The sequence below is a fragment of the Triplophysa rosa genome, linkage group LG18, assembly GCF_024868665.1.
Source record: "Triplophysa rosa linkage group LG18, Trosa_1v2, whole genome shotgun sequence".
Classification (NCBI taxonomy): Eukaryota; Metazoa; Chordata; class Actinopteri; order Cypriniformes; family Nemacheilidae; genus Triplophysa; species Triplophysa rosa.
In genome coordinates this window covers 19,900,865-19,927,299 of record NC_079907.1, presented here as the reverse complement: position 1 = coordinate 19,927,299, position 26,435 = coordinate 19,900,865, and the positions used below count along the sequence as shown (strand labels likewise).

At 39.4% G+C, this 26,435-nt stretch overlaps 2 protein-coding genes across 2 annotated transcripts; one reads left to right on the top strand and one right to left on the bottom strand.

Annotated features, from left to right (window-relative positions):
* The first annotated feature begins 3,342 nt into the window (after positions 1 to 3,342).
* Positions 3,343 to 15,482, top strand: pde6c (phosphodiesterase 6C, cGMP-specific, cone, alpha prime). Its single transcript, XM_057357969.1, has 22 exons — positions 3,343 to 3,974; positions 6,349 to 6,501; positions 6,590 to 6,679; positions 7,090 to 7,230; positions 7,316 to 7,390; positions 7,469 to 7,533; positions 8,695 to 8,761; positions 8,864 to 8,911; positions 11,803 to 11,952; positions 12,039 to 12,182; positions 12,262 to 12,327; positions 12,440 to 12,586; positions 12,843 to 12,950; positions 13,390 to 13,499; positions 13,584 to 13,671; positions 13,754 to 13,854; positions 13,934 to 14,038; positions 14,118 to 14,181; positions 14,286 to 14,360; positions 14,444 to 14,527; positions 14,820 to 14,973; positions 15,372 to 15,482. Exons 1-22 carry the CDS (start codon positions 3,507 to 3,509, stop codon positions 15,422 to 15,424), a joined length of 2,556 nt encoding a protein of 851 aa, XP_057213952.1. The 5' UTR covers positions 3,343 to 3,506; the 3' UTR covers positions 15,425 to 15,482.
* A 17-nt stretch (positions 15,483 to 15,499) lies between these two features.
* Positions 15,500 to 26,413, bottom strand: fra10ac1 (FRA10A associated CGG repeat 1). The gene is made up of 14 exons (XM_057357973.1): positions 26,327 to 26,413; positions 25,188 to 25,267; positions 24,916 to 25,008; positions 24,800 to 24,845; positions 24,493 to 24,569; positions 24,191 to 24,274; positions 24,026 to 24,110; positions 23,853 to 23,898; positions 20,119 to 20,232; positions 19,770 to 19,812; positions 19,558 to 19,679; positions 19,212 to 19,259; positions 17,854 to 17,935; positions 15,500 to 17,770 (listed from the first exon to the last, which is right to left on the bottom strand). Exons 1-14 carry the CDS (start codon positions 26,354 to 26,356, stop codon positions 17,728 to 17,730), a joined length of 993 nt encoding a protein of 330 aa, XP_057213956.1. The 5' UTR covers positions 26,357 to 26,413; the 3' UTR covers positions 15,500 to 17,727.
* Positions 26,414 to 26,435: the final 22 nt, after the last annotated feature.

Below are 26,435 nucleotides of genomic sequence, written 5' to 3'. Positions count from 1 at the left end.
TAGAGATCGTTGAATACCCTGATGTGCAGCATGGAGTCGATTCAACACATCTGGTCGCAGTGCACGAGGGATAATAATGCGATCGTCTTTCATGAGTAGCCCCTCATTTATGCTGACTGTGTGTCTAACTGGCCAGTAGGCTTGAGCAGCTAGTGGGACGTTTTTCTTTCTCTCAGGCCATCCATCTTCGTGCAGCTTCTGTATCAGACAAAGTTCTGGATCTGTCTGTGTGGCTTGTTGAATCATGTGCATAATGTTGCTACCAAATGGCTCTGCATTCAGTGCATAGATTACTTTCTCCTCACTCAGGTCAAGGCTCTCCGCTTCATCAGTCTGGATGTATGCTCTTGACAGTGTGTCTGCAATCAGCATCTGGATTCCTGGAGTGTAAACAACATGAATGTCATACCTTTGTATCTGTAGCAGCATTCTCTGGAGACGTGCTGGTGCTGCCCCAATGGGCTTGGTGAGGATTGCCTCCAGAGGTTTGTGATCCGACTGGACTCTGACAGGAACACCGTAGACGTACTGATGAAATTTTTTTAGAGCAAATACTATGGCTAGGAGTTCCTTTTCTATCTGGGCATAGTTCTTTTCAGCCACAGATAGTGCTCTTGAAGCATATGCTATGGGCTGTTGTCTTTGCATCAATGCAGCTCCCAAACCATCTTTTGAGGCATCCGCCTGTACCTCAACAGGCTCTGTCGGATCAAAGTATCTCAGCACTGGTGCCGTTGTTATGGCAATTTTTAGATGCTCTAGTGCTGTCTGCTGCTCATGATGCCACTGCCAGGTTATGTCTTTTCTTAGAAGTAGTCTGAGTGGTGCAGTAAGAGTGGCTTCATTGGGTATGTAATTAGCCAGGTAGCGTATCATTCCTAGCAGGCGTTGGAGTGCTTTTCTGTCAGTAGGGGGAGGAAACTGCTTGATTGCTAACACTTTGGTGTCATCTGGTTTCACTCCTTCAGCTGTGATTCTGTGGCCTAAATAAGTCACTTCGTTAACCATGTACTGGAGCTTGTCTTTGTTGAACTTGACGTTAAGAGCTACGGCTCTCTTCATCACTTTTTCAAGGATGTTGTCATGTTCTGCTTTGGAAGACGCTGCTATAATCATGTCATCAGCCACCATGAAGACACCTTCAATGTCCCCAAAGCTCTCTGCATTCAGTCGCTGAAACACTTCACTCGCCGATTTGATGCCAAACGGCATGCGGTGAAAACGATACCTGCCCCACGGCGTGTTGAAAGCACATAGTCCTGCTGATTCCTCATCCAGTTTAATTTGCCAATATCCGTCCTTTTCATCTAGAATGGTGAACAGCTTTTTACCCGCCAGTTTACTGCGTATGTCTTCGAGGGTTGGTATCGCATAGTGCTGGCGCAGAATGGCATTGTTTAGGTCTCTAGGGTCCAGACAAACTCTAAGGGTGCCGTTTTTCTTTTCTGTGATGCACAGACTGCTGACCCATGCTGTGGGCTTAGAAACTTTGCTGATCACACCTCTTTTCTCTAGATCATCCAATGTTTCACGGAGTCGATCATGCACCGCAAACGGAATCTTTCTGCACCCGTGTATTACAGGTGGAACTGTCGGATCGATGTAAATATGATGCAGTCCTGGAAACTGGCCTAGACCCTGAAACACAGAAGCATAGCGTTTGAAAAGCTCTGTCTTTGTCTTGGGTGTTGACGTTGTGAGGACCCCTACTTTTCTTATGAGGTCCAGCTGAACGCATGCCTGTCTGCCAAGGAGGGCCGTGTCTGATGCAGTGGTCACAAAAAACATCATGTCGGTCGTTTTATTTTTAAACTGCACCTGTAGCTTGATAACACCTTCTGGTTTGATGCGTGTGCCACCATACGATACGAGCACTGTGTCTGTTTTTTGCACATTCACGGGAGTTTGCAGTTGATCAATGATTCTTTTTGGTAGGACATTGGCTTCAGCGCCTGTGTCAAGCTTAAATTCGACGACTGTGCCTCCTACACACAGCTTTGTGTGCCAGCCTGTATTAGACTTGTTTGCCTGTTGTACAGTCCCTATGAACAAAGTGTTTATGTCTTCCAGCTCTGCATCTACATCAAGTGTGGCCATGTTAAGTTTTGACATGCACATCACCGCAAAGTGGTTCTTTTTGCCACATTTTTTACACACTTCATTATAGGCAGGGCACTGTCTAGGCATGTGTATGCGCCCGCATCTGCTACAAGGCTTTGTTTGTCCTCTTGATGATTTCGGGGTTTGTTTTTTTACCGCTGTTTTGTTTATTTTGTGTGCAGTCCACTTCTTTGTAATGGCGTTCACATACTGCGTTTCTGCTGACGTCGCCATTGCATTCGCTTGTGCTTTTGTGACCTCTTTGGCCCTGCATATGTCGATAGTTTTTGCTAGAGTTAGCTCTGAGATTGAAAGCAGACGTTCACGCAGTCCCGTGTCCGTTATACTGAATACAATCTTGTCTCGTATCATGAGATCTTCCGTCACGTTAAATTCGCACGTGTGCGCTTTGTTTCTCAACTCTGTTACAAACTTATCAATGCCCGCATGTCCGGAGAATGTGTGTGTCCAAAATTGATGTCGCTCAAAAACAGTGTTTTTCCGCGGTGCACAGTACTTCTGAAATGCAGCGAGAACCTCTGATAATCGTTCGTTTTGCGGGTCCTCATACTCGATTTCTAGCGAGTTATAAATGTCTAGGGCTTCTTCTCCAATACAATGTAACAACACAGCGATTTTTCTCGAATCAGCTTTATTCGATAGTCCAGAGGCAGTGAGATATAAATTGAATCTTTGTTCCCACTTACGCCAGTTTTCAGCCAAGTTCCCCGTCAGAGCTAAAGGTGTCGGCGGGTGCAGCGTTTCCATGTTGTCTGTTACTCTTGCCGTGGTCTTTTTCTCTTTCTTTGTTCTGTTTAAGCGTGTCTCTTTACCTTATACAGTCGCTTCTGACACCATGTTGTGTTCTTCATTAATCTGCATGTTAACAGAAGACACATAAACACAGAGCTGTTTTCATGTTCAGACTCTTTACTTGGCACCTGCACTATTCAGTTTTAGGAACATACACACCGCCCCTGGCCCATACCAATTGCATGAACAACACAGGGGAATAATGGACCAAACCATTTGCTGTATATACTACAGTCCGTCTAAACATCAGAGCGATATTGTCAAATATTATGTCACTCCGTGACATTTTCTCAGCGCGCGCGGGCAACTTTGCGTTTGATTGGATTGCCTACCACGTAATGATCAGGGTGGGATTTGCAGGTTAAGAAAGCTTAGCGGTTTAATGTCATGACGTCACTTTAATTAGCGGCCGCTTTGATCCCTTCAGCCCGTAAGCCACCGTTCCCTGCCGCCCGCCCGCCCGAGCCGTGATCTCCACACTACAGGATGAACGTTTCTGCAGGCCGGTACCGCTGACGACCTCTCACTTCTCATCCTGACGGCCCGTGAGTAATGAATCTGTGAGAGGAGGACGTCCAGAGAAGAACCTCGACATGGCAGACAAGGACAGCGTGGAGAAGTACCTGGAGAACAACCCTCAGTTCGCCAAAGAGTATTTCGACAAGAAGGTGCGGGGCGAGGTGATCGCGGCAGCTTTCGCCGACAACCTCGACATCAAAGACACGGCCTCGTTCAAAGATGTCAGCCAAATCCAGGAGGCCAACATCATCTTCGACATGGTGAAAGAAATGCATTCGCAGCCCATTATGGAGAAGGCCATGCACAAGGTGGTTCAGAGGATATGTCTGCTGGTCAACGCCGACCGCAGCAGTTACTTCATCTGCAGGGCGAGAAACGGCATTCCCGAGCTGGCCACCTGTCTCTTCGACATTACCCCCACCTCCAAGTACGACACCAACGTGGTCAACCCTCAGTCTGAAATCGTCTTTCCTACCGAGATCGGCATAGTTGGCCAAATATCCATCAGCAAAAAAGCCGTCAATATTCCTGATGTCAAACAGGTGAGTGAAGATCTGCTTCACGGATACGGCCTTCTGTCCAGTCTGGGTTTCTATAGAAGTAGGAAAGTTGTTTTTTACAGGAGGTGTGCACAAATTCATTGAACTGACATTGAACATACACGAGCCAACATGAATGCATTCAGCAAAACTAGTCAAACTTATTTGGGGCAGGATCAGGTCGAGAATCTCCAAGCGGTTGCATCTGTGTTTTTTACAGTGCACAGCAAATGTTTCACACAGGATTAAACGGTTTTCTATCCTGGGCTCATCTGAGCTTCAACCCCCTGCAGAAAAGTAGCTTATTTCTCTATTTAAAGAAGCCCACGGCAGATCGATCTGATTTAGCGTTACATTAATCACACGAGTTCACAGTCAGAAAGGGCACTGTGAGGATACAATTTTGTTCCAAACAACAAAACATTGAACTGTACCTTTAAAGATACACAACATGGCCACAAGTTTGCACACTCAAAAAGATACAACATTTGAAATGGTGGACCTGTAGAGCAGTGGTTCTCAAATGTTTCGTTGTAAGGCCCGCCTTGCTTTGTAGCCCCCCATATAACGACTTATGATCTTAAAATATAAATTCAGCTATCAATTTTCTTGGTTGGTGGTATTTTTCTGAGGAAAATTTATAATAAATTTCTATGTTTCATAAAATACTGTGGCCCCCCCTGGACCCATTTTGGGGCTCCTAGTTTGAGAACCACTGCTGTAGAGGTGCAAAGGTGTATTGTATTTGGTATTGGTATTGTATTTTATTGCATTTTCTGCTGAAAATCTCATTACTGCAATGTGTCCATGATACGTTGTCATTTAAACCCTGAAATTAAAGTATTTAGAAAAAGAATAATTGGATGTTCTACTTAATGATCTCACATGAGAGGACAATTTATAAACACACAGATCTTGATTTTGTTTGACTTTCAAAAACTTGATTAAATGTGAGTAAAAGTTCTGAGTTTGATCAACTCGTTTGACATCTTTGAAACCAAGATGTCATGAAAAAGTTTGGCTTACAAATGGAGTCGTCTTTAAATAAACAACATTAATTCAACTTTAAAGTTAAACCCCCAAAACAAAACATTCACATTACTTTCTGACCATCAGGTCTTAATTGGAATAGTGTTAAAGAAGAAATTCTCATACCCTGTAAAAAAATGTTAAAAATAACCTTGATAAATTAAGAGTTAAAACTTATGTCAGGTTTATTTTTTCTTACCCCATAGGCAGATATTCTTGTTTAAAGCAAAAAATCACTTAATTTTAACCATTTCTTTCAGAGAATATGACTTTATATATTATGTTATTTGGCGTCTCAAATTTTTTTGAGATTTGTACTGGGAAACATGACAGGGATACTAAGTGTAGTGTATAATGTCATGATGTTTAATTGTCAGCTCAGCTGTTCTCAAGACAGTTAAATATACAGTATTATTACACGGCTCGTTGGAATGCTTGATTCTGATTGGCCAGTCGCAACATTTGCAGGTTCGTTATTCCCAGATAACAACCTCTCAAAACTAATAACACATGGTAACTGTTTTCCTGTAGCTCAGTGGTTGGAGCATGGCGCTAACAATGCCAATGTCGTGGGTTCGATCCCAGGGGGTTGCACATACGGTTGTACTTAGAAACAAATGTATAGGATAATGCAATGTAAGTCGCTTCAAAGCGTCTGCCAAACGCATAAATATAAATGACATTATATTTACAAATGATTAAACCATATTTCAATGTAGTTTGTAAACGGCTTTTCCTCACGGTAGTTCTGCATTCGGTAAAAATGAGCTAATAAAACATTTCAAATTGACATTTCATGTCCAGTTTTTCTTCCCCGTGGAAGGTCGTTAAAAATTAGGAAATAAAAGATTTCAAATCAACATTTAATATTCCTAACCTTACTTATGAGGTAAATAGCCGCGTAATAAGCGGGATAATTTGCAAGCAGGCAGCTGTTATCACGAAATAAGTTGTTATTACTGCGATAACAATCGGCTGCCTGCATATTACCCTTACTTACATGGTATTATAATTTTATCGAAAATGTAATGATAGGAAAATCATATGAAGCTAAAGGCTGCTTCGTGTGAAATGAATGAATAAATGAATACAATGTTGTGTAAATGTCTATTAATGTTGGGCATGTAGTAATTATTTTGTCAAATTCTTTGCGTTACGATTCCTAACCGTTATTCCGAGGGGTGTTGGAAGCTTCTTTACTGTAACTGGATGTGAACGTCTGATTTATTTTTAACATAGAGACTAAAATACTCATGATGTGCAGCTTAAATGGGTGAAGAAGTGACTATTTGCGGTAAGCATGACAACTGTGCCTAATGAATAAATACATTTGTTTTGTTCATTTTAGAATGCCAAATTCAGTGACTTTGTGGACAAGCAGACAGGCTACACGACTAAAAGCATGCTGGGAGCTCCACTGATGAACGGCAAAGATCTGCTCGGGATCGTAATGGTAATAAACAAAGTGGGAGGAACTGAATTCAGTAAAGCAGATGAAGAAGTGAGTGTCAACAGCTCATCTGATGTTACTGTGACACGTGTGAAGATTTTGATAAGTGTTGCTCATTTCATGTCGTGCTGTTTTTCAGCTCTTCAACAAGTACATCACATTTGCCACAGTCATTGCTCTCCAGCATTACACCACATACATGTATAACGTCGAGTCTAGAAGGAGTCAGGTAACCCTACACTGTAAAAATAATTAATAAAAAACGGCTGTCAGCCGGAGTGCCAGAAATATACCGTAAAATAATCGTTTTTTCCTGCAAAATTACAGGGTATAAGGATATATAACAATTTGTTTTCCCTGTTTGTCTTGTAAATTTTAATTTTACAGTTTTTGACTGTATTTCAAAAATAAACTGTAAAAATAAAATCTTGTAAAAAAACGGAAATTAACTGCCGCCAGAAAAGAACTGTAAAATAACGTTTTTTTAACTGCATATAAAAAAAGTTAAAAACCAGTGTTTTTTACTGTACATTTTACGGGGTAAAAAATCTGTAAATTTACGGGGTAACACTCTTTACGACATCTAAACTTTTACGTTCTCCAATAAAAACCGCATTCATTCTTCTCCCGCTGGCACAGGTTCTTCTGTGGTCCGCTAGCAAAGTGTTCGAAGAGTTGACGGATATCGAACGTCAGTTTCACAAAGCGCTGTACACCGTCAGGACCTACCTTCAGTGTGAAAGATACTCTGTGGGTCTGCTGGACATGACCAAAGAAAAGGTTTGTGCTCCTCATCTTTCTCATCTTCAACTGTGCGTTCTTCACAAGCTCTTTGTAAATCGTTGGACTTGTGTCTGATCCTTAGGAGTTTTACGACGAGTGGCCGATTAAACTGGGAGATGTGGAGCCGTACAAAGGGCCAAAGACCCCTGATGGACGAGTAAGTGAACGTCCTGTGTTTCTCTGTGTTAAAATAAGCCATTACTGGTGACTACATGTTTCTGCGTCTTCTTCACAGGAAGTCATTTTCTACAAGATTATTGATTATCTTCTAGAAAGCAAAGAGGAGATCAAAGTCATACCGTAAGAATCTTTCTGTACTCTATGAATATCAGTTGCCCAAATGCCATTGCTGTTGTTTAATCTGGCAACACAAAGTGTGGTCTATATAGAATGCTTTGCTTTCCTTACAAGAAAAATAAGTATACGTCATGGTCAAGTATACTTAAGTAAAAGTCACATACATTTTTGAGAATACTTTATGTACATGTAGTAACTATCATGCACTAGTACTGTATACTATTATACTTTCTTTCAATACTACTTGGGACTAAACTGGTCCACTTTTTAGCTTATAACTGCTGGGTACTTTTAAGGATAAGTGTAACAATAGTAAACTTTGAGTACACAACTACTTTACAACTACGGTTTTCATTTGAACGGTTACACCATATTTTTTGTGTATGAAAGTACGCTTTATTTACTCAAAGATGGTCCTTCCCAAAGCTGACTTGTTACTACACACAGTATATAAACTTGAACATGTAAGTTAAAGTAAATAAATGACTCAACTAAGTACACACAACTAAGCTAGGTATACGTCATTATATTTTTAAGTCTTATGTCTCATTGGCCCGGTTTCATAGAAAAGGCTTAGCCTAAGTCAGGACCATGCCTTAGTTAATTTAGGCTATTTAAGTCGCTTTCATTAAAACGCCTTAGAAACAACATTACCGATGTGCATCTTGAGACAAAACAATGGCACTGACATATTTTAAGATATGTCAGGGCAAGATATTTTCAGTTAAGACAGCTCAAAATTTATTTTAGTCTGGGACTAGCCTTAAGCCTTGTCTGTGAAACCGGGGCATTATGTCTTAGTACTTAAGACTTTTCTGTCGATTTAAGTGAAGTATACGTGTATACATAGTGTATATTTAAGTATATTTCTTAGAAGCACAAATAAAGTAGACTTTTTTCATTAAAGAGAAGTATGGGCTACTACTGCAACGCACGTAAAGTTGTTTCTTTTGTAAGGGTAAGTTGACTTTGATAAGCTGGTTCAAACTACTAAAGAGGACATTTTTCTTCAAAATGATGTTATACCAGTTGTTCCAACATCTAGTAGAAAACCTGTTGAAGCAGCAAAGCGTCCAGCTCTCTGTTTTAAAATATCTATGTCCAACAAGTGCATATGGAGGGAATTTTGAGAGTCCATATAGAGTCTCTGTCATGTACTTGCAGGAACCCTCCTGTGGACCACTGGGCGCTTGTTAGCGGCCTTCCAACTTACGTGGCTGAAAACGGCATGGTACGTCACCAGCATTTTTTATCTTGTAAAACAACAACAAAGTAATGTATTCGCTAGTTTGATGAAGTGAAAATCTCAACAAATCTCCTTTCCTTTCTGCAGATTTGTAACATGATGAATGTAGCTGCTGATGATTACTTCACATTTCAGGTATCCCAGAATTCTTTCTTTCAATTCAATTAGATTTTTATAGCGCATTTACAATTTGCATCGCATCAAAGCAGCTGTACAAGAAAACCAAAACAAAGAAAACAACAAGTTAAACACACAAAAGATAAGATAAACTCTAAGGTAATGTATGAAGCAAATGCATGCACATACTGTACACGTACACTTAAAAGGTTCTTCACAGCGATGCCATAGAAGAACTTTTGGTTCCACAAAGAACCATTCAGTCAAAGGTTCTTTTTAATGAACCGTCTCTTTCTTACATTTTATAATCCGAAGAACCTTTTTTTGCCACAAAGAACCTTTTGTGAAACAGAAAGGTTCCCTCAGATGTTAAAGGTTCTTTATGGAACCAAAAGGTTCCTCTATAGCATCAAAGAACCTTTTGAAGCACCTTAGTTTAAGAGTGTATATACACACATATGTTGTATACATTGTACAACTCTATTAAAACTCTTACAGAGGAGCTAAACGTACTTTCAATATAATATCATTGGGTCACAGGGAACTGGCAATATCATGGGTATCAATTAGCCAGTGGTGTAAAGTATTGGAGTAAATGTACTTAGTTACTTTACTTAAGTATCTTTTTGGCTACTTTGTAGTTGTACTGAGTATTAAAGATATTAGCAACTTTTACTCTCTACTTAACTACATTTTTGAACAAGTATATGTACTCTTTACTCCACTACATTTGTAATGACTAATGCAATTACACATTACATTTTGCATGCCACCTATCTTATAATTAATATTGCCATTCACAGGGCATTGAAGGTACTACAATCTTGTGGATTTTGCCATAACTTACAAAAACTTGTCAACATGGCTTCTTTATATGAATATGAGTGCAGTATCAGGTAGATGTCAATCGCTGGCGGTTTATACACGGTTAGCCCTTACCCGCTATTTCTACAGTAATATATTGGCAACACTGTTGCCAGCTAGTTACTGTAGGTCACACATCTACAAAAGCTCTTATTTTTAAAACTAACTCTTCCTAAATGTGCTCTAAACATGTTTGCTCAAAATTTGACCATGTGGTGGGACTATTGCCATGAAGTGATGTAAACCAGTAAAAAGAATGTATAGTATTTCAATTTTCAAAAGTGCTCTCACACTATATAGACAAAATATTAACCTATAGAATGAGTCGGACACAGAGAAATGAACAATCCACATATGAATCTCAACAATGGTGACAATCAACTGAACAGCTTCATGCTGCAATGCATGCTGGGTACATAGTACAAAACTCATTCATGATTGTTTGTCACCATTGATGAGGTTTGTATGTCAAGTGTCTAACTGTGTCTCAATTGCAAAGAAAGATTTTCTGACAGAGATCTTTCCATTATAACATGTAATCACTTTACCAAACATATCTTAATAAATCTTTAATGCTATATTATTATTATTTAATGATTGAATTCTTTCAGATGTATCTTCAGTTACTAAGCAAACATAAAGTTGCGGTTCCTGTAAAGTCCCTTTCAGTGTTATTGTATAAGTGTACATTTTAAAGCTACAAGAAAGTCAAAGAGTCCAACCAAAGCAAACACTGATCGCCATAATGGTGACTTAAAACATAATTGAACCACTATGAACTAGAGTTAAATCTCAATAAGATCTTACACAGATGACAGAAATAAAGTGAAAGTGGTGTCTGTAATATGTGAAGATGTTATTGATGTTTGTGTTTAATTCTCCTCTGGTGAAATCTTGACAGATTTATTGTGTTCATCTGTTATTTACACTTGTTCATCTAAGACTGTGTGACTTAAGTGCGTTAATAGATTCTTTAATAATGTATCTTCAAACAGCCATTGCAGTAGTTTACTGTAAAACACCTACAGTAACTAGCTGGCAACAGTGTTGCCAATATATTACTGTAGAAATGGCAGGTAAGGGCTAACAGTGTATGTGAAATGAGGACATGACTGCAGCTGGCGATGAGGCCCAAACCAGCATGTCCAGTGCAAAAAGGCTTTGACTTTTTAATTCTACTTAACATTATTTTATTTATCTGTTATATTGAAGAGACCTTTTTGAAGGACTTTGGTTTACTTATGAGCACTTGAGCTTAAATGAGACTTAGGGTGTTTGTAATGACGTAGGTTATGGTGTCGACCATGATTTGTTGCAATTTTGAGGTGTTCAGTCTTATTATGATTTAAGAAAATAAATGCGATTGCTCACCTCACAAATCAACTGTTTCTAGTTTTTCACTGATGTGTCTCTTAAGTGTTGAGGACTAGTGCTGCTTTGAGCCTACATTCAGTATGAGTAAAATACTCAAGTACTGTTAAAATCAGATACTCAAAGACTTTTACTCAAGTCGTTTTGGAATTGGTGACTTGTAACTTGTAATGGAGTAATTTTCACTGCAAAGTATCTGTACTTTTACTTAAGTATGGTTTTCAGGTACTCTTTACACCTCTGCAATTAGCATTCCTGGGAAAAACAGTTATGTCTTTATGATTTTAGTCTGACTAATAGGTTAAAAGCAAAAAACAAGTTTAAAGCCAGTGGCAAGGAACCAAAACTCCAATGATGATGTATATAAGTGGAATAAAAAACCTTGTGAGAAACCAGACTGAACCAGGAGAGCCAGTTCTCAACTGGCTTGTTAACACAACCCTGATGCTTTTTGACGGGCTTGTATAAGCAAACTAAGCTTTGGATAAAACAATTAATCTTAAGTAATAATAGTAAAGAAATCTTCTCAAAGCTGATATCATTCCTCTATAACACACAAACCGGTGTTGTTCCAACTGGCCTGTAGTACACAAACACTTTTTGGCCTAAATGAAGACTTAAGTTTTCAGCAATGGTTCATCTTGTGAACATGTTTTAATTGTGCAACCTTTCAGAAAGAAGCTGTGGACGAGTCAGGTTTCGTCATCAAGAACGTCTTGTCTCTTCCCATCGTGAACAAGAAAGAAGAAATTGTTGGCATCGCCACTTTCTTCAACCGAAAAGATGGCAAACCCTTCGAAGAACAGGACGAACAAATAACTGAGGTGGGCGATCATCATTCTGCCTCCGTTCTTCTGCTCCAGACAAACACATTTCACTGTAACCTGTTTCTTCTGTGCTTCTGACGCAGGCCCTGACGCAGTTCCTCGGCTGGTCGGTTCTCAACTGCGACACATATGACAAACTGAACAGGATGGAGTGGAGGAAAGATATCTATCAAGAAATGGTCATGTACCAGACCAAAGCCACACCAGATGACGTCCAACAGATTCTGGTGAGCAATGATGTGACCTTCCACTGTGAGAACCGACGGTCTGTTTTATTGTGCTAATCACATGTTTTTCGCCTGTTAGAACACAAAGGAAAAGTTCGACCAAAATCCAGAAGACTGTGATCAGAAGGAAATGTACAAACTCTTGGTAGGATTGTTTGCTACGAGAGTAACGTCAGCTGCTGTTTAACTTAGATTGATCATGGGAATAAGTGAAAGTAATATATATACCTCATATCTGTCATATTTGTAACACACAGAGAGCCACCATTCCTGTTGCCAAAGATGTCGAATTGCTAGAATTTCATTTCAGCGACTTCCCGCTGTCTGAGTTTGACCTGATCAAGTGTGGCATTCGCTGTTTCTTCGAGCTTGGAGTGGTCGAGAAGTTCAAAGTACCAGCAGAGGTAAAAGTGGCTTTTTCAACTTCACAACTTATGTTTATTCGGGAGAATTATGCAAACTTTGCCCCAATTAAAAAAATGTAGTAATCATTTTAAAAATTAATAAAGCTGGTTTGCGACAACTAGTTAAAAATGACATTGTTAAAATGTCCATACATGCATGACAGATACAGGAACGTAAAGATTTGCAGATCAAAACTTAAAAAGCTTGACTCTTTACTACTGGGATGGATGAGAGACCATGTGCTTTAATGTTCAGGTCCTGACTAGATGGATGTACACCGTACGGAAAGGTTACAGAGACATCACCTACCATAACTGGAGACATGGCTTTAACGTGGGCCAGATCATGTTCTGTCTTCTGCAGGTGAGTGGTGTCGCGTTTAATTTATAGACTATATAAAGGTACGTTTCAACAATGTACAAAACGGAAAATGTTTTTCTTTTGCGTTTTGAAAAGTTTTGTGCACAGACATGATCCCTGTTCACTAAAAACGCTGTATTGTGAATGCCAGGCCAGAAGTTGGCGCACTTTTTAGTCCTGCGTACATAGAGCGTGTATGTCTATAACCTGAATGCATAATGTCACACAAAATCACGTTTTTGTAATTTACACATACAGTATGCGTCTTAACACATTTTAGAAATTTGCATTTTCAGTCCTCCAAAATGCTATTCCCGTGTAAATGATGGCCACACCGCATTTACACTTTCCAGTTTTTGTTGTGTAAACGCCATATAAAAACAAATCCAAAATATCAGTGAGAAGTATTTTATAATGTTAAGGATGTTTGCTCACCCAACAGACCGGAAAGCTGAGAAGATATTACTCAGACCTGGACGCCTTTGCAATGGTCGCAGCTGCGTTCTGTCACGATATCGACCACAGAGGCACCAACAATCTCTACCAGACAAAGTAATGCAATATATGTGCATCTCATAACCCATAAATCACATTATTGTTTGAGGCACGCACACAATCCTTCGCTTTGTATAACAGGAGCGGATCACCTCTGGCAAAGCTTCACGGCTCCTCCATCTTGGAAAGGCACCATCTTGAATACAGCAAGACTCTTATGGCAGAAGAGGTTACTCGCATCTTAGTGCACATTGCTCCAGAGGTTAATGTCGTAAACTGTTTAACATTGTGTTCTCTTCATTCTCAAACAGAGCGTCAACATTTTCCAAAGTCTGCAGAAACGGCAATTTGAGAACGTGCAGCACTTACATGACGTCTGTATCATTGCCACTGACCTGGCCTTATATTTCAAGTAAGTGTTTAGGAACTAATTGTCCTCACCTAGACTTGCTCTTGAATGTACTCATGAGTGACATTTCTCCCCATCGCAGGAAAAGAACAATGTTTCAGAAGATCGTCGAAACCACGGAGCCCATGAACGATGAGGAAGCGATTGGCTATGTGGCCAACAACCCCATTAGGAAGGAAATCATCATGTAAGTGCAGTGTTTCTACACCAACTCACTTCTTTGAATTGACATTCTGAGACTTGATCTGTGCTGTTTGAGCCAACAGGGCGATGATGATGACCGGATGTGACCTGTCCGCTATCACCAAGCCATGGGAGGTCCAGAGCAAAGTAGGAGCATCTTTGGGTCACGGTTCATCAGCAGTCAAGCATTATGTAGGATTAGCCAGCTTTGTGATAGAAAATAACCCACGGGTCTTGTCTCTTCTTTGAAGGTAGCTCTCATGGTAGCAGCTGAATTCTGGGAGCAGGGAGACTTGGAGAGGACTGTGCTAGATCAACAGCCCATTGTAAGTTCGTGAGTTGACCTTACCTACGCCACAATGTGAAGCTCGAGCTGGGAATGACTTGAATGTTTCTTGTTTCTTCTCAGCCCATGATGGACAGAAACAAGGCGGACGAACTCCCCAAGATGCAGTGCGGTTTTATTGACTTTGTGTGCTCATTTGTGTATAAGGTAAACTTACACTCTAGAAAATGTTGGTTTGATTCAACCCATGGTTGGGTACAATATGTACAAACACAACTTTTGGTTTAACTAACCTAGATATTTTGGGTTTAGACAATCCAACATTTGGGGTTGACACACCAATTTAATTTAAACCCAACGGTTGGGTTTGTCCATATTTGTCCCAACTATGGGTTGTAACAACCCAACATTTTTAGCGCAGGTGGATCGTTCCATCGAAAGCTGGGAATTGATGGATGGGTGGGCTTGTCATAACAGGCGCTTCTTGTCTCCTTTACAGGAATTTTCAAGGTTCCATAAAGAGATCACCCCCATGTTTGATGGCCTGAACAACAACAGGGTCCACTGGAAGGAACTGGCGGATATTTACCAGGCTAAAGTTGATGCTTTGGAGAATGAAAAAAAGAGGCTAGAGGAGCAAGAAGCTAAAAAAGGTGCATTAGCAAACATTTTTAAAATCATTTTTTCTACGCTGCTAAACTTGACGAAGAAAACATAGTTGACATGAATTGACAAAAGTAGGAAATGTTATGAATCAAGCCTGTGAAGCCCAAATGAGCAGCAGAGCTAACATGTTTTTGAACACCCCTGTCTCAACATTGTTTTCAAATGTATAGTTTACGGATATCTTTCTAGCATGCTAGTCTTATGTTTCACGTTATGCTAGCAGCGACAGCTTTAAAAGTATGTGAAACAGCTGGTGTTCATAACAGATTTGGAACGAGGTTGCACAATTTTTCTTACCTCACAGGCTTGAGGTCCAAACGTAAACGTACATGATCTGTGGACATTCATTTACGTGCTCTCTTTCTTCTTTTGTGTAACTGAACAGCGGGTGGAGATACCGGAGAAGGAGGGAAGTCCAAAACCTGCACCATATTTTAAACATCATGTGTCAGGAAAGGTCCAGCTGGCCAACACTGATACCAGTGGAGGTGATACCTGCTCGCAGATCACGATATTTTCAACACCATCTTCCTCCTGCTCCTGTCTTATTTACCCTGGATGGGCCTCCTCCAAGTGAACACGTAGCTATTCACCAGAAACGGAAGAACTGTACATTTCTCTTGCTGAGTGGATGCCACAGGAACCTTCACCATATAGACTCGTTCCATTGACATCAGGGGAGGAAAGCAGACACGTGCAACTGTTATACCTGCCGTAACACAACTCGACACAATCTGTTGTAGTTCATGCAGTTTATATGTGACTTTTAAATCCATGACACTTGATTCTTTGGCTCTCAAGACATTCTGATGTCAACAGGAACCTTTAGATGTAGCGGTTACTATGATAAGCATTCGTTTCACATATTTGTCTAGTTTGCATTTACGCATTTATCCAAAGCGACATACAGCGGATTCAAGGTGCACATGTTCCCTGGGAATTGAACCACACCGACTGAGCAACAGGAGCACTCTAATAACTCTAGAATCACTAAGTTCAGCTTTAAACTGAATCATTCGTCTTACGAAATCTGTCCCACATAAACTCCTGAAAAACACATTCAAACTCATATCAGTTGCTTGTTTAGGATTGAAGGACCAACACAGTTGAACAACAGGACCTACAGTACTGTATTAGAAGCTGGAGGATGACTGATCGCCAGGCTAAACATCATGACTCTCAAAGTTACGGATATACAGTAACAAGACTTTTCGATCCTTTAAACATAGGAATAATTATTTTGTTTTTGTGTCACGAAGGCTAATTCTGTGTCAACGGAACCTGTATTTGGGAACGTTAACGTGGGAAACGTTTACCAGCAAAACTTTGACGTTTGTTCTTTGATCTTTAAACGATACCTAAACTTACATCAAACATAGTTTGCGAACACAATGTAATATTTGAAAGTATAACATTGAACTTGTCATTACATAGAATATCAATTCTTTATATAGCGGTATTTGTTTATACCTTGGCATTATTTTTCAGGAAAAGCAAGCGGGATGGGATATTTACGGGACCTGACAGGAGGGAACAGTCAGTACTTGAACTTGTGTAAACCAATAAAGAGATTGGAGTGAGTTTGCTGGGGTGGAGCTCCTGAGATTCCCTCAGATTTAACCGTTAAACATCGAGCTTATTTACAGCAGACTGCTGGAGAGATCTCTTCTGACAGAACAACACGCCACAAAACCGTTTCAGAAGCTCCAAGTCACTTTCTTTTTTCACCCAAAACTGTTGGTTCAAAAAGGTCAATGCTGAGAAACCAAAAGAAATGTTGTATTTATTGCTTGTTTTCCCAAACAAGATGAATATAATTAAAAAGCCAAAGGTATTTTATAAAAAAAATAGCGATCGACAATCATGACAAATAATTGACTGGTTAGGACAAACTTAAGCGGTTTGATAATTACAAGCTAAATGAACGCTTTGGTCTTATTAAAATGAAGACCTTTAATCCAATAACAGAAGTCACGTCGGTTCCTCAGAGACTAAATAACTGTGACTGCGCTTAAATGTCAGAACCCCAGATAAATCTGCTAATCTCATCTCAGGTTTATGGTTTGTGCACTTTGTGAGGCGTGTATAAAACTGCATTAATATGTACAACATCTCTCTGAGCGAGTGTGGACATGCATATTTATTTACTGAATACTACCGCGCATGTACCATACTGTAAATGATGTCAAGTGAACAAATAAACACATTATACAGGATTCTCTTGAGTATTGAGTAATCATTGAACGTACGAGCTTCTGGTCTCAGTGACTGTTTAAAGGGCATGTCAAGAGTTACCGTGACATGTCCATCACGCTGCATGGGGATTTGCGAGTAAAACTGGATCATCCTCAGGTAATGCGGATCAGGTAACTGGCTGACAGCAGAGATAAATGACCTTCCTTGCTCTCAATATTGCAGCTTGGATATTGTCTAAATCTCACGCCTCATTTTATTTGTGTGTAAAAGCAGAGGAATGCAACAGTCCAGTCAAACACAAGTAAATGCCACATGGAGCGGGAGAGCGGCGAGAACAGACGGCCCTGTCACCCCACACCCACATTCTGCTCACTGATTGGCCGACTGCCATTACAGTGGGCTAAAGTGATTCTGGAGAATCCGAGAGGTGCCATAAGCCGGATAAACATCTCCTAACTGTCTCTTAACGAACTTAAAGAGCTGTCGCCATTCAGTTCTGAATAAACTGAACACAACAGGAATGGAATTCTGACTGATGACGGGACTCAGAGAAACATGTCTTGAAAATACTCGTCAAATTCTTCCTCCCTGAAAGACAAGCAGAGATGGCAGTTAAAGAAGCATGTGTTCAGCGTTCAGGTGTAAATACTGCACATGTGAGCTGGACTCACCTGGATTTCACCTCCACGGTGGGGGCCGGACCCTTCCAGTGGTCTGATTCTGAAGGGCCCTCCTCCTCTTCACTCTCTGTGTCTGAAACACACACAACATTACAGCTAACACAGTTATGAGGAGTCAAACTACTGAGATATTTTTACACTGTCTAAAGGATACATCAGTGATGCTTGTCTTAATAAAATTCCCCACCATGATGGTACAGAGTAGCAGATGCTCCGAGGTGAGGCCGCGTTTCCTGAAACCTTCTTATCACAACGTCGTCTTATCTTCAATGTGTTTCCCGAAACGATCTTAGTAAAGTATAACTTCTGTAATTCATACGATCTGAAGGTTGGTCTGGAGCGCTCTTAGCTATACCTTATCACTGTTAAGAGTTCGCCCCGCTAGTGGCCACTGTGAATCTATACAAATAAGTTAAATACACCAATATATTGACGTGTTTTCATGCAAATAATATAATTGCAACACTGATGGTTCTTAACTTTTTAATGATGTTATGTAAAGGCGCATCAGCTGGCAAACCAACGAATTTAAAGAGAAAGATTACGGTAAGAAGTTTAGTCAAATATTTTTGCTAAATCAACGACGGCGCCATCCGCGGAGCATTTTAGTGCATTTAATCCGTGCTGGCTACAATTTATGCTGTAATTATAATTACAGAAATTAAAAATTGTCCTGCCGCTGCAGATAATATAAATCAGGGGTTCCCAAACACAGGTATAATCAAAGGAAGGCTATCTCATGGCACGCCTTTTAAAGAGAAAATAGGGAAACAACACACATTCACTCCCTTTTAGTACTTTTGATTTTTCTTGTCATGAATGAATAAGTTGAATTGCAATGTCAAAATACCTTATTGTAGGGCTGCACAATTCTGGCATGCTTGTTTATATGATTCCCCTTGATATTGTAAGTGTGATTAATAATGTTGATTATATGTTTTAATAAACGCGACCATAAGCTACATGCTTAGCGCTGTAAACGCGCTGCTTGCGCAACCAGTGTCCAAGCACAATAAGCACATAAACTATACAAGTAATTGTTAGTTGCTGGAATACATTTTTTTGTTGGTCTATATAACATTTTTACCCTCAGATATAAATCAGGTCTCTGTTTTCTCCTGTTTTATTGCCTGCCAGGTAAAAATCCTAAATCGCTCAGTAAAGTATTTGCTGTATGATTGATGTGAGAAGCTGTCGAGACCTGACTGTCAATGTAATAAACTTATGTAACTCGATTTTTTGTGAATCCAGCTGAAGGTTGATTTAAAGTGACAGGATAAATATCTGGAGTGCGAGTACATTGACTGCCGGTGGGTGTAAGATGAGGGCAGGCGGGCTGGCGCACATACCTTTATCAGAGCCCTGGGGCTCCTCTTCTGAACACGAGGAAGACGATTCTGTACAAAAGAAACGCCGTTGAATAAGCATACGCGCTCAAACTCCAAAAGAATGCATTTCATATTACCATCCGCTTGTCATGAAATACTTCAATCATTACCCATGACAACTTTATGCTGCACAGACAACAAACGACACAAACGTATGTCTCAGTTTTGCACAGACATGCGCTGGAATGTTATTTCCACAGCAGGGTACAAACACGTCTTGAAAACACCTGATGCTTAATTCTGCACGATCTCCAGAATCATGATGGTCGTCTTCAAAATGACAAAAATATTAGGAAAAGAATCTTGCCTTTGCGTCTCTTTTTGTGTTTGCGTTTGTCCTTGCGTTTATGGTTTCTGGGTCTCTTTGATTGTAATTTTTTCTCGCCGTCTTTCGATCGCCGTCGCTTCTGAAAGGTTACTTCTTTTCTCCTGGAACAGGAATGATCGCAGAACGTTAGTGCTGTTGAGATTACTGATATCTACAGAAGTTCACATGTAACAGTGTTGAAATGTTCTTACTGGTGATGATAGTTGAGTTTGAAGGAGCATTCTGGACAAAGACCTTCAAAACAGTGTGATAACGTATCATTTATATCAAACATATTTCAGGATATACATATCAGACAATTAAACGTGTGTGATATTTAAAAGAGCAGTGATAATGCACACCACTTTTTTCTTTTTCTTTACAGTTTAAATCTTTCCGTTTTGTTCCCAGTTTAAATTAAAAACTAGTCTATAGTGATCCACACTCTTTCGTGCACTATTTTTCATACACACAATCTGAAGTAAGCACAGGCAGTGCCACACGTACAGACATGGTCTTGTCTAAATCTAACCACATGTGATGATTTACATAAGCACTCACGAAGTTTCACAAGAGCGTTCCTCTTCTCTCCCTGCTCAACATAAGCAAAATTCACCTCCCAGCTCTTCAGACCATCCTTTATCTCACAGCGCTTGTTACCACACAGAAACTGACCTGAGTACAGCAAAAATCACACACTTGAGAGATATGAAAACTGCAGATTTTGTGTATTACAGTTTGAAACTTTTATGTTGCCCATGTTTGGTTCTTTAAAAAAATTAACCGTGATTTTACAACAAATAAAACCTAAAAACCATGGTTATGAAAGTTAAAATATAGCTAACATCCCTAGTTGCTACAGTGACCCTAACCTTGGTATTTCTAATAAAACAATCAATACACCAAAAATAAAAATGTACTACACGTTTACTATAATAAAGCCATGGATAAATTTCCTAGTGGAGAAAGCCTAGTCTAGAAAAACCATACATTCAAAGATATTAGTCACTTTAAAATCTTAAAGTTTGAATGTTACATCGACGACAAATAGATAGATTGATTTTTCTTAACATTACGTAGCTAGATATATATTTTATACACACAGCTAGCACGTGTTTACATGATGCTACTATGAATAAACATTATTCAACAAGATTTTAGCATGATGCTAATATGATTAACATGATGTAACGTGGTGCTAACGCTTAACAATGCTAGCGTTTAACATGATGTAACATTTTGCTAACATGTTTTAACAAAATGTTAACATGTTTTATCACTATTTAACATGATGCTATGTTAATGTTGGCATGTAGCACGTTGATAACATGTTTTAGCATAATGCTAGGATGTTTTAATTAAGATGATGGTAGCCTATTTTTAATGTATGCTAGCACATACACACTGATTAAATGGTTGATAAGTGTTTACTTCATGTAATTCAGTAAATACTGTCACAGTACTTTGTGACTTCGAATGCAGGGTTGGGTCTTTTGGGTTCTACTTCTGTGGCTGTGCCGGGAAGCCCCGCCCTAAGTGAAACCGCATTGGTCCAAAATCCTGCTCACATAACTGTACAATAAATATGAAATATTCTCGATAGTTGCCTTTTATTGTGCCACATCACACAGTATTTCAGCGTGAAAAGACAAACACTGGACACGGCAGGTCAGGATATCCTGTGACATATTTCCTCTCAAAAGAAAATGTGAATTAGGGCTGTTAAACGATGAATTGCGATGAATCGCTTTTCCGAATAAATGCTTGCGTTTATAAAATATATGTCTGTGTACTGTGCATATTTACTTTGTACTTATAAACACATACAGGTACACAATCATACATGTATATATTTAGGCAAAATTCGCATGATCATATTTACATTTATATAGAATTTAAACAATAAACATCTGTTGATTTTATATGATATATTTTTCTTAAATATATACATGTGCTTTTGTGTTTATAAATACTGAAAAAATATGCACAGAACACAGACATATACTGTGTAAACACAAACTATTATTCGGAATGCGATTAATCGTTTAACAGCCCTAAAGTCTCAAACCTTCATGAACAAAACCTCTCTAATCCTTTAATATTGACAGAAAATGAAGAGCCTCCTCTCATGACCTTGCCGTGGCCCGGCCGGCGTTCACCTCCAGCAGGATTACAGGGGATCCTCCAGATTGACAAAAGTGCGTCATCAGTGAGATTTTGTGCCAGGGCTCTCACACCTCTGACGGTGCTCCGTCTGGATCGCTCTGAGCCCATCACACTTCACTATTCCACAACTTCTCATCAGTCGAATATTGCCACCATGACTCGGATAAATGTACATTTAAACATTCAGTAGATGCTTTTATCCAAAGCAACTTACAAGATGTGAACCACCATAACTTGATTAAACAGGAAACTTGACTGAATTTAAACCTAAAGCCTCCTCATCACTTCACACAGACCAACCATACTAAACAGACCAGCACAGTAGGGGTGCACCATTACTCATATTTGAACCGTGATGACAAATCATGTGTTATTTTGTGGATCTATTCCTGTCAGCATCTTAAAAGATTAGGTCACCCTAAAATACAAATTCTGTCATTATTTCCTTTCATGAAGGATGTGAAACACAAAAGAAGATCTTTTGAGAAATGTCTCTGGGGTTTTGTGTTCATACAACGGAAGTCAATGGGGATCGATGTTGTTTGGTTATCGACATTCTTCAAAAGATCTTCTTTTGTGTTCTGCAGAAGAAAGAAAGTCATACAGGTTTGAAATGACATGAGAGTGAATTTTTGGGTGAACTGAAAGTTAGAAAACGTAAGGCACCTCCGCACAATACTAAGTGTCCTTCTCAAACTTGCACTTTGACAAATAAGAGACCGTGTTGTTGTGTAAGATGATGTCACTTTCCTTTGGTCTAGATGGTTTATTCATTGACCTTTAACCCGGGCGGCTGAGAGAGTGACTGAGACGTCAGACTCACGCAGCGCGTGAGGATTATTTCGACTCCGTTAGCTCATCTCTGGAATGACGTACATGCAGCTCACAGCTCTCCGGTTAAACTCACGTGTGCGGCAGGGAAGCTGTTAGAGCCAGTGAGGATGACGTACGGAGTCAAAACACATCAGGGTTAAACCCTCATCACCAGCTTCAGGGAACCCCTCGATATGCTCAACTGTGAAGAGAGTCCTGCAGGGACCTGTTCAGCTCTCCCTCAAACTTACAAACAACAACATAACAATATCTGTAGGAATATGTCCGGTACACCTGACTCTAGATACGACCTGCGGCGTCCGCATGATTCATTCAATCATTCAAGTCTGTAGGAAAATCTATTTGGATTATATTTGTAATACAGCAGTAAATAACAAACCACAATGCATCACATTATAAAACAACACAGTACTCTATAGCATATTTTTGTTTAAAATAATGGGCGTTTGTGTTGCTTATTCTGTGACGATGGTGTATGTGTGTGCGCGCATCACATCATGCTATGGTTAAGATGTGGATCAGGGTTCAAGAGATGATAGACACATAGATACACACAAACAATCAGATGAGTCATTTAAAGATCTCTTCATTGATCTGGCCAAACACTTGTATAAAGACTTTATTTGCCTACTAAGATATCATCTAACCATGAACCGTGACCCAGAAACAGTTATTTAAAACCACTGATCCACCTTACAAACCCGGTATTTCACTCGTCCACGTTTAGGTCACTGTCATATTATATATACTAGAGACAAACAACATGCAACACTCAATGAAAAAGAAGCTGCGACATGCTTTTTTGTAAACACTTCTATATGGGATTATAATATAAAAAGTCATATATAATAATATAATATAAAACCGCTAAATTAAGACTGAGTTTAGTTTCCAGTTTCACAAAGATATTCAATCAGAGAGATGCTCATGTGAATATTTGAGGTAAAGTGTTTGGTTCAAAGTAAGAGCGACAGCAATAGTGACCACAGCTGTACCGTTTATAAGAAGAATCACGACTGTAAAATTATTTAGAGAAACTTTATATTCCATTGACTGCATCTGTGGACTGCAGGAGCGCAAAAGTCAGAAAACTGGGCCCTTTTGGGTGAGAAAGTGTGTTTATAATTCAAAGTTGTACTGTGCATGAGGTAAACTGCATCACCACCTAGTGGTGAAGAACAGTATTGTTTTCATATCACTAATTCCATCTTGATTGGGTTCGTTGTCTATTCAAAAGTGCCTAATGTAAGCGTGTGTAACAGAACAAATACATAGGAGAAAAAAACTTCAATTACCTTTTCCAGATATAACTTCATTTTCAATGCGCCACCTAAAACCAAACTAGTAAAATAATATAAAGATGTTAGTTCAGTAGCTACAAAAATAAGAGGATAAGATATTTTACATTGACTTTAGACTTTATTTTAAATGATCATAATAAGAAGAATCTAAAAAACACACCACAAACCTTATTTTCTTTGTATCGGCTGAGATCTGCGATACAGTACTCTTTAAAAAGCTTGTCGTGATACTTCTTTGCGAGCTCTTTTTCCCTGAAAACAACAGACGCTCACTTTAAGGATGAGTTCAGAATTACAGAAAAACAGCCCAAGAATGCTGATATAGATATCACCATGTCATCTCCTCCTCATCCTCCTCTCTCCACAGGAAACGATGGTTTTCTCGCACCACGTCCAGGTCCGTCTTATCTTTATTCCTGCGGGTGGACACACGTGTGATGCTCAGGACTCACTCTCAATTAGCATCTTATGAGTAAATTTAAACTACAGGTGAAGCGTGTAGTTGTCTCTGTAAGTATCTCTGAATATTAGTGGGACAAAACACCATTTTAACTCTTTTTTTTTTAACACTTTAACTTCAAATTTACTACAGAGCAACAGTTTCTCTATAAAGCAGGCAAAGTAAATTTCTCACATGGACCGCCTGAAATCTTCGATCTTTCCTCCATAGTACAGTATGTAGTCGCTGACGAACTTCTTGTGCCGGTCAAACTTAGGATATGCTGTCAGGGAAAACTTCACGACTGAAGTGAACTGGATTAAGTTCACAAGACACAATGTTTTTCTGAAATTTTCTGCGCCACAACACATTCCATCTACTTTCCTTACATGCATTTCAATCTCTATACAAAAGTATTATATCCAATACATCATTATATAATTTGAGTATAAAGAGCTTAAAAGATGCATGGTATCTATTCAGAGTAAAACTGAGAGGATACAGCGTTCATTGAGATCAGGTGTTGCCGTCGATTTCGGGCTTCCTCTCTGTCAGGAAACAGAACGTTAGTCTCATGACACACAGCAGACAGTTCCAGGTGACAAATGTTGACTTTACCTGTCCCATTCAGCTGCAGCCACATTCTTATGGGCCAAGCTGGTACGTTTGCCTTTCTGGAACGGCTTATGTAACAGTTCATCTTCACCTGCCCTACAACCACAAGAGATTGAAATTGTGTTATTTATATTTGAATCACATGTTCATCATAATTCAATACCATTCATTTTACAAATGCAAAATGTGCAGGATCTGTTCCGTAACTGTAACACAGTTCAATATCGATATATTAAGTCTACAGTATATTTACATGACACTTCAAGAAACTTCACCTGATCTCTCCATATTTGGACTTTTCTCCACCACCATCTTCATCGCTGAAGTCAGAGTCATAACCTCCACCTCCATGCACCTATCACAAAACACAGAATTACTATAGTACAAGAACAGAATGATGACTAGTGTACAACATCAGTAAATCAACACTGTGCTTGTTATTGAAATGTTTTACATTTTCTTTCTTGTAAAATAACCAGAGTAAAGCGTGTAGATCGGAGCACAGCAGCACAGAGAAGTACTGACTCATCTTCATGTGAAGGACACATAGAGTCAAAATCAACCACTTCAGCGGCACCGGAAATACAATACTCTACGTCAGCGCAGTCTACATAGTGTCCCCTAGAAGGGCAATGTGGAAAGAGGGGGCCACATCTTGACAAGGTCAACTAGTTTTTTATCTTTTTTTCCATTGCTTTCTTCACCTTGTGTCCTGTCCAACACGACCACATTATATGATACAATAACTCTGCTGCTCCCAGAGTATCTGCCCTCCATAGTGAGCAGGGCATGGAGACCCTTACAAATATGAATCATGCATAGTTGCATCATGCAACTATAATAACCATAATTTGTATTTACTTGTAGTCAAACAAGAGTAACCACAAATTGACCATGCTTTCACTAAAGCAACAATAGTATGGTTACTGTAAATATAAATAAATGAAACGTATAGATAAACTGTGGTAATGAAAGTCGTTACTATAATAAGTTCTATAAAATACACAAAGCTGTGGTAATTGTGCTAAGTAACTGGTTAAGGATGCTCACTGACCATATACCGTTAACAGTTATAGATTTCTTTTTTTTCAACAACTATATCCATGAGAAAGCCATTTTGCGATATAACGGAGCACTTATCGACCGTTGTGTTATAAAATAACCTTGGCACAGAAAACTGTGCATAAACATTTACCATACAGTAATTATAAAACACAGAGTTAAAGTGCATGTTTCTTTATCCAGGTAAACGAAAACCGCATCTGGCACACACTACTGTCAACTGTCCCGTAAAACTCACGAAAATCTGCTCCAGAAACAACTACAATACAATAGTGGTGTCAACAAGAACCTTATCATTGTTAGCTGTTGTTGAAAGACTTAATATTAGTTAATTTTCAGACTTTAAGCGCACCTTAACAAGATCTAAAGCGCTTTGATCCATTCTGTTTACTGCATTTCATAGAGGCGCGGACTGATGACGTTCGGCACGCCGCTCATCAGACGCGGATTGATGACGCTAC

What these genes read in the sequence shown, in the direction of transcription:
- pde6c (XM_057357969.1), top strand. Translation starts at nt 3,507, where the DNA reads ATGGCAGACAAGGACAGCGTGGAGAAGTACCTGGAGAACAACCCTCAG. An exon ending in TCGAGTCTAGAAGGAGTCAG is followed by an intron (nt 6,680 to 7,089) that starts GTAACCCTACAC and finishes CCGCTGGCACAG; the next exon opens with GTTCTTCTGTGGTCCGCTAG. An exon ending in TCATGTTCTGTCTTCTGCAG is followed by an intron (nt 12,951 to 13,389) that starts GTGAGTGGTGTC and finishes CTCACCCAACAG; the next exon opens with ACCGGAAAGCTGAGAAGATA.
- fra10ac1 (XM_057357973.1), bottom strand. Translation starts at nt 26,356, where the DNA reads ATGGATCAAAGCGCTTTAGATCTTGTTAAG. An exon ending in GCTGCAGCTGAATGGGACAG is followed by an intron (nt 24,846 to 24,915) that starts GTAAAGTCAACA and finishes GTTTCCTGACAG; the next exon opens with AGAGGAAGCCCGAAATCGAC. An exon ending in GATGAGGAGGAGATGACATG is followed by an intron (nt 24,111 to 24,190) that starts GTGATATCTATA and finishes TGTTGTTTTCAG; the next exon opens with GGAAAAAGAGCTCGCAAAGA.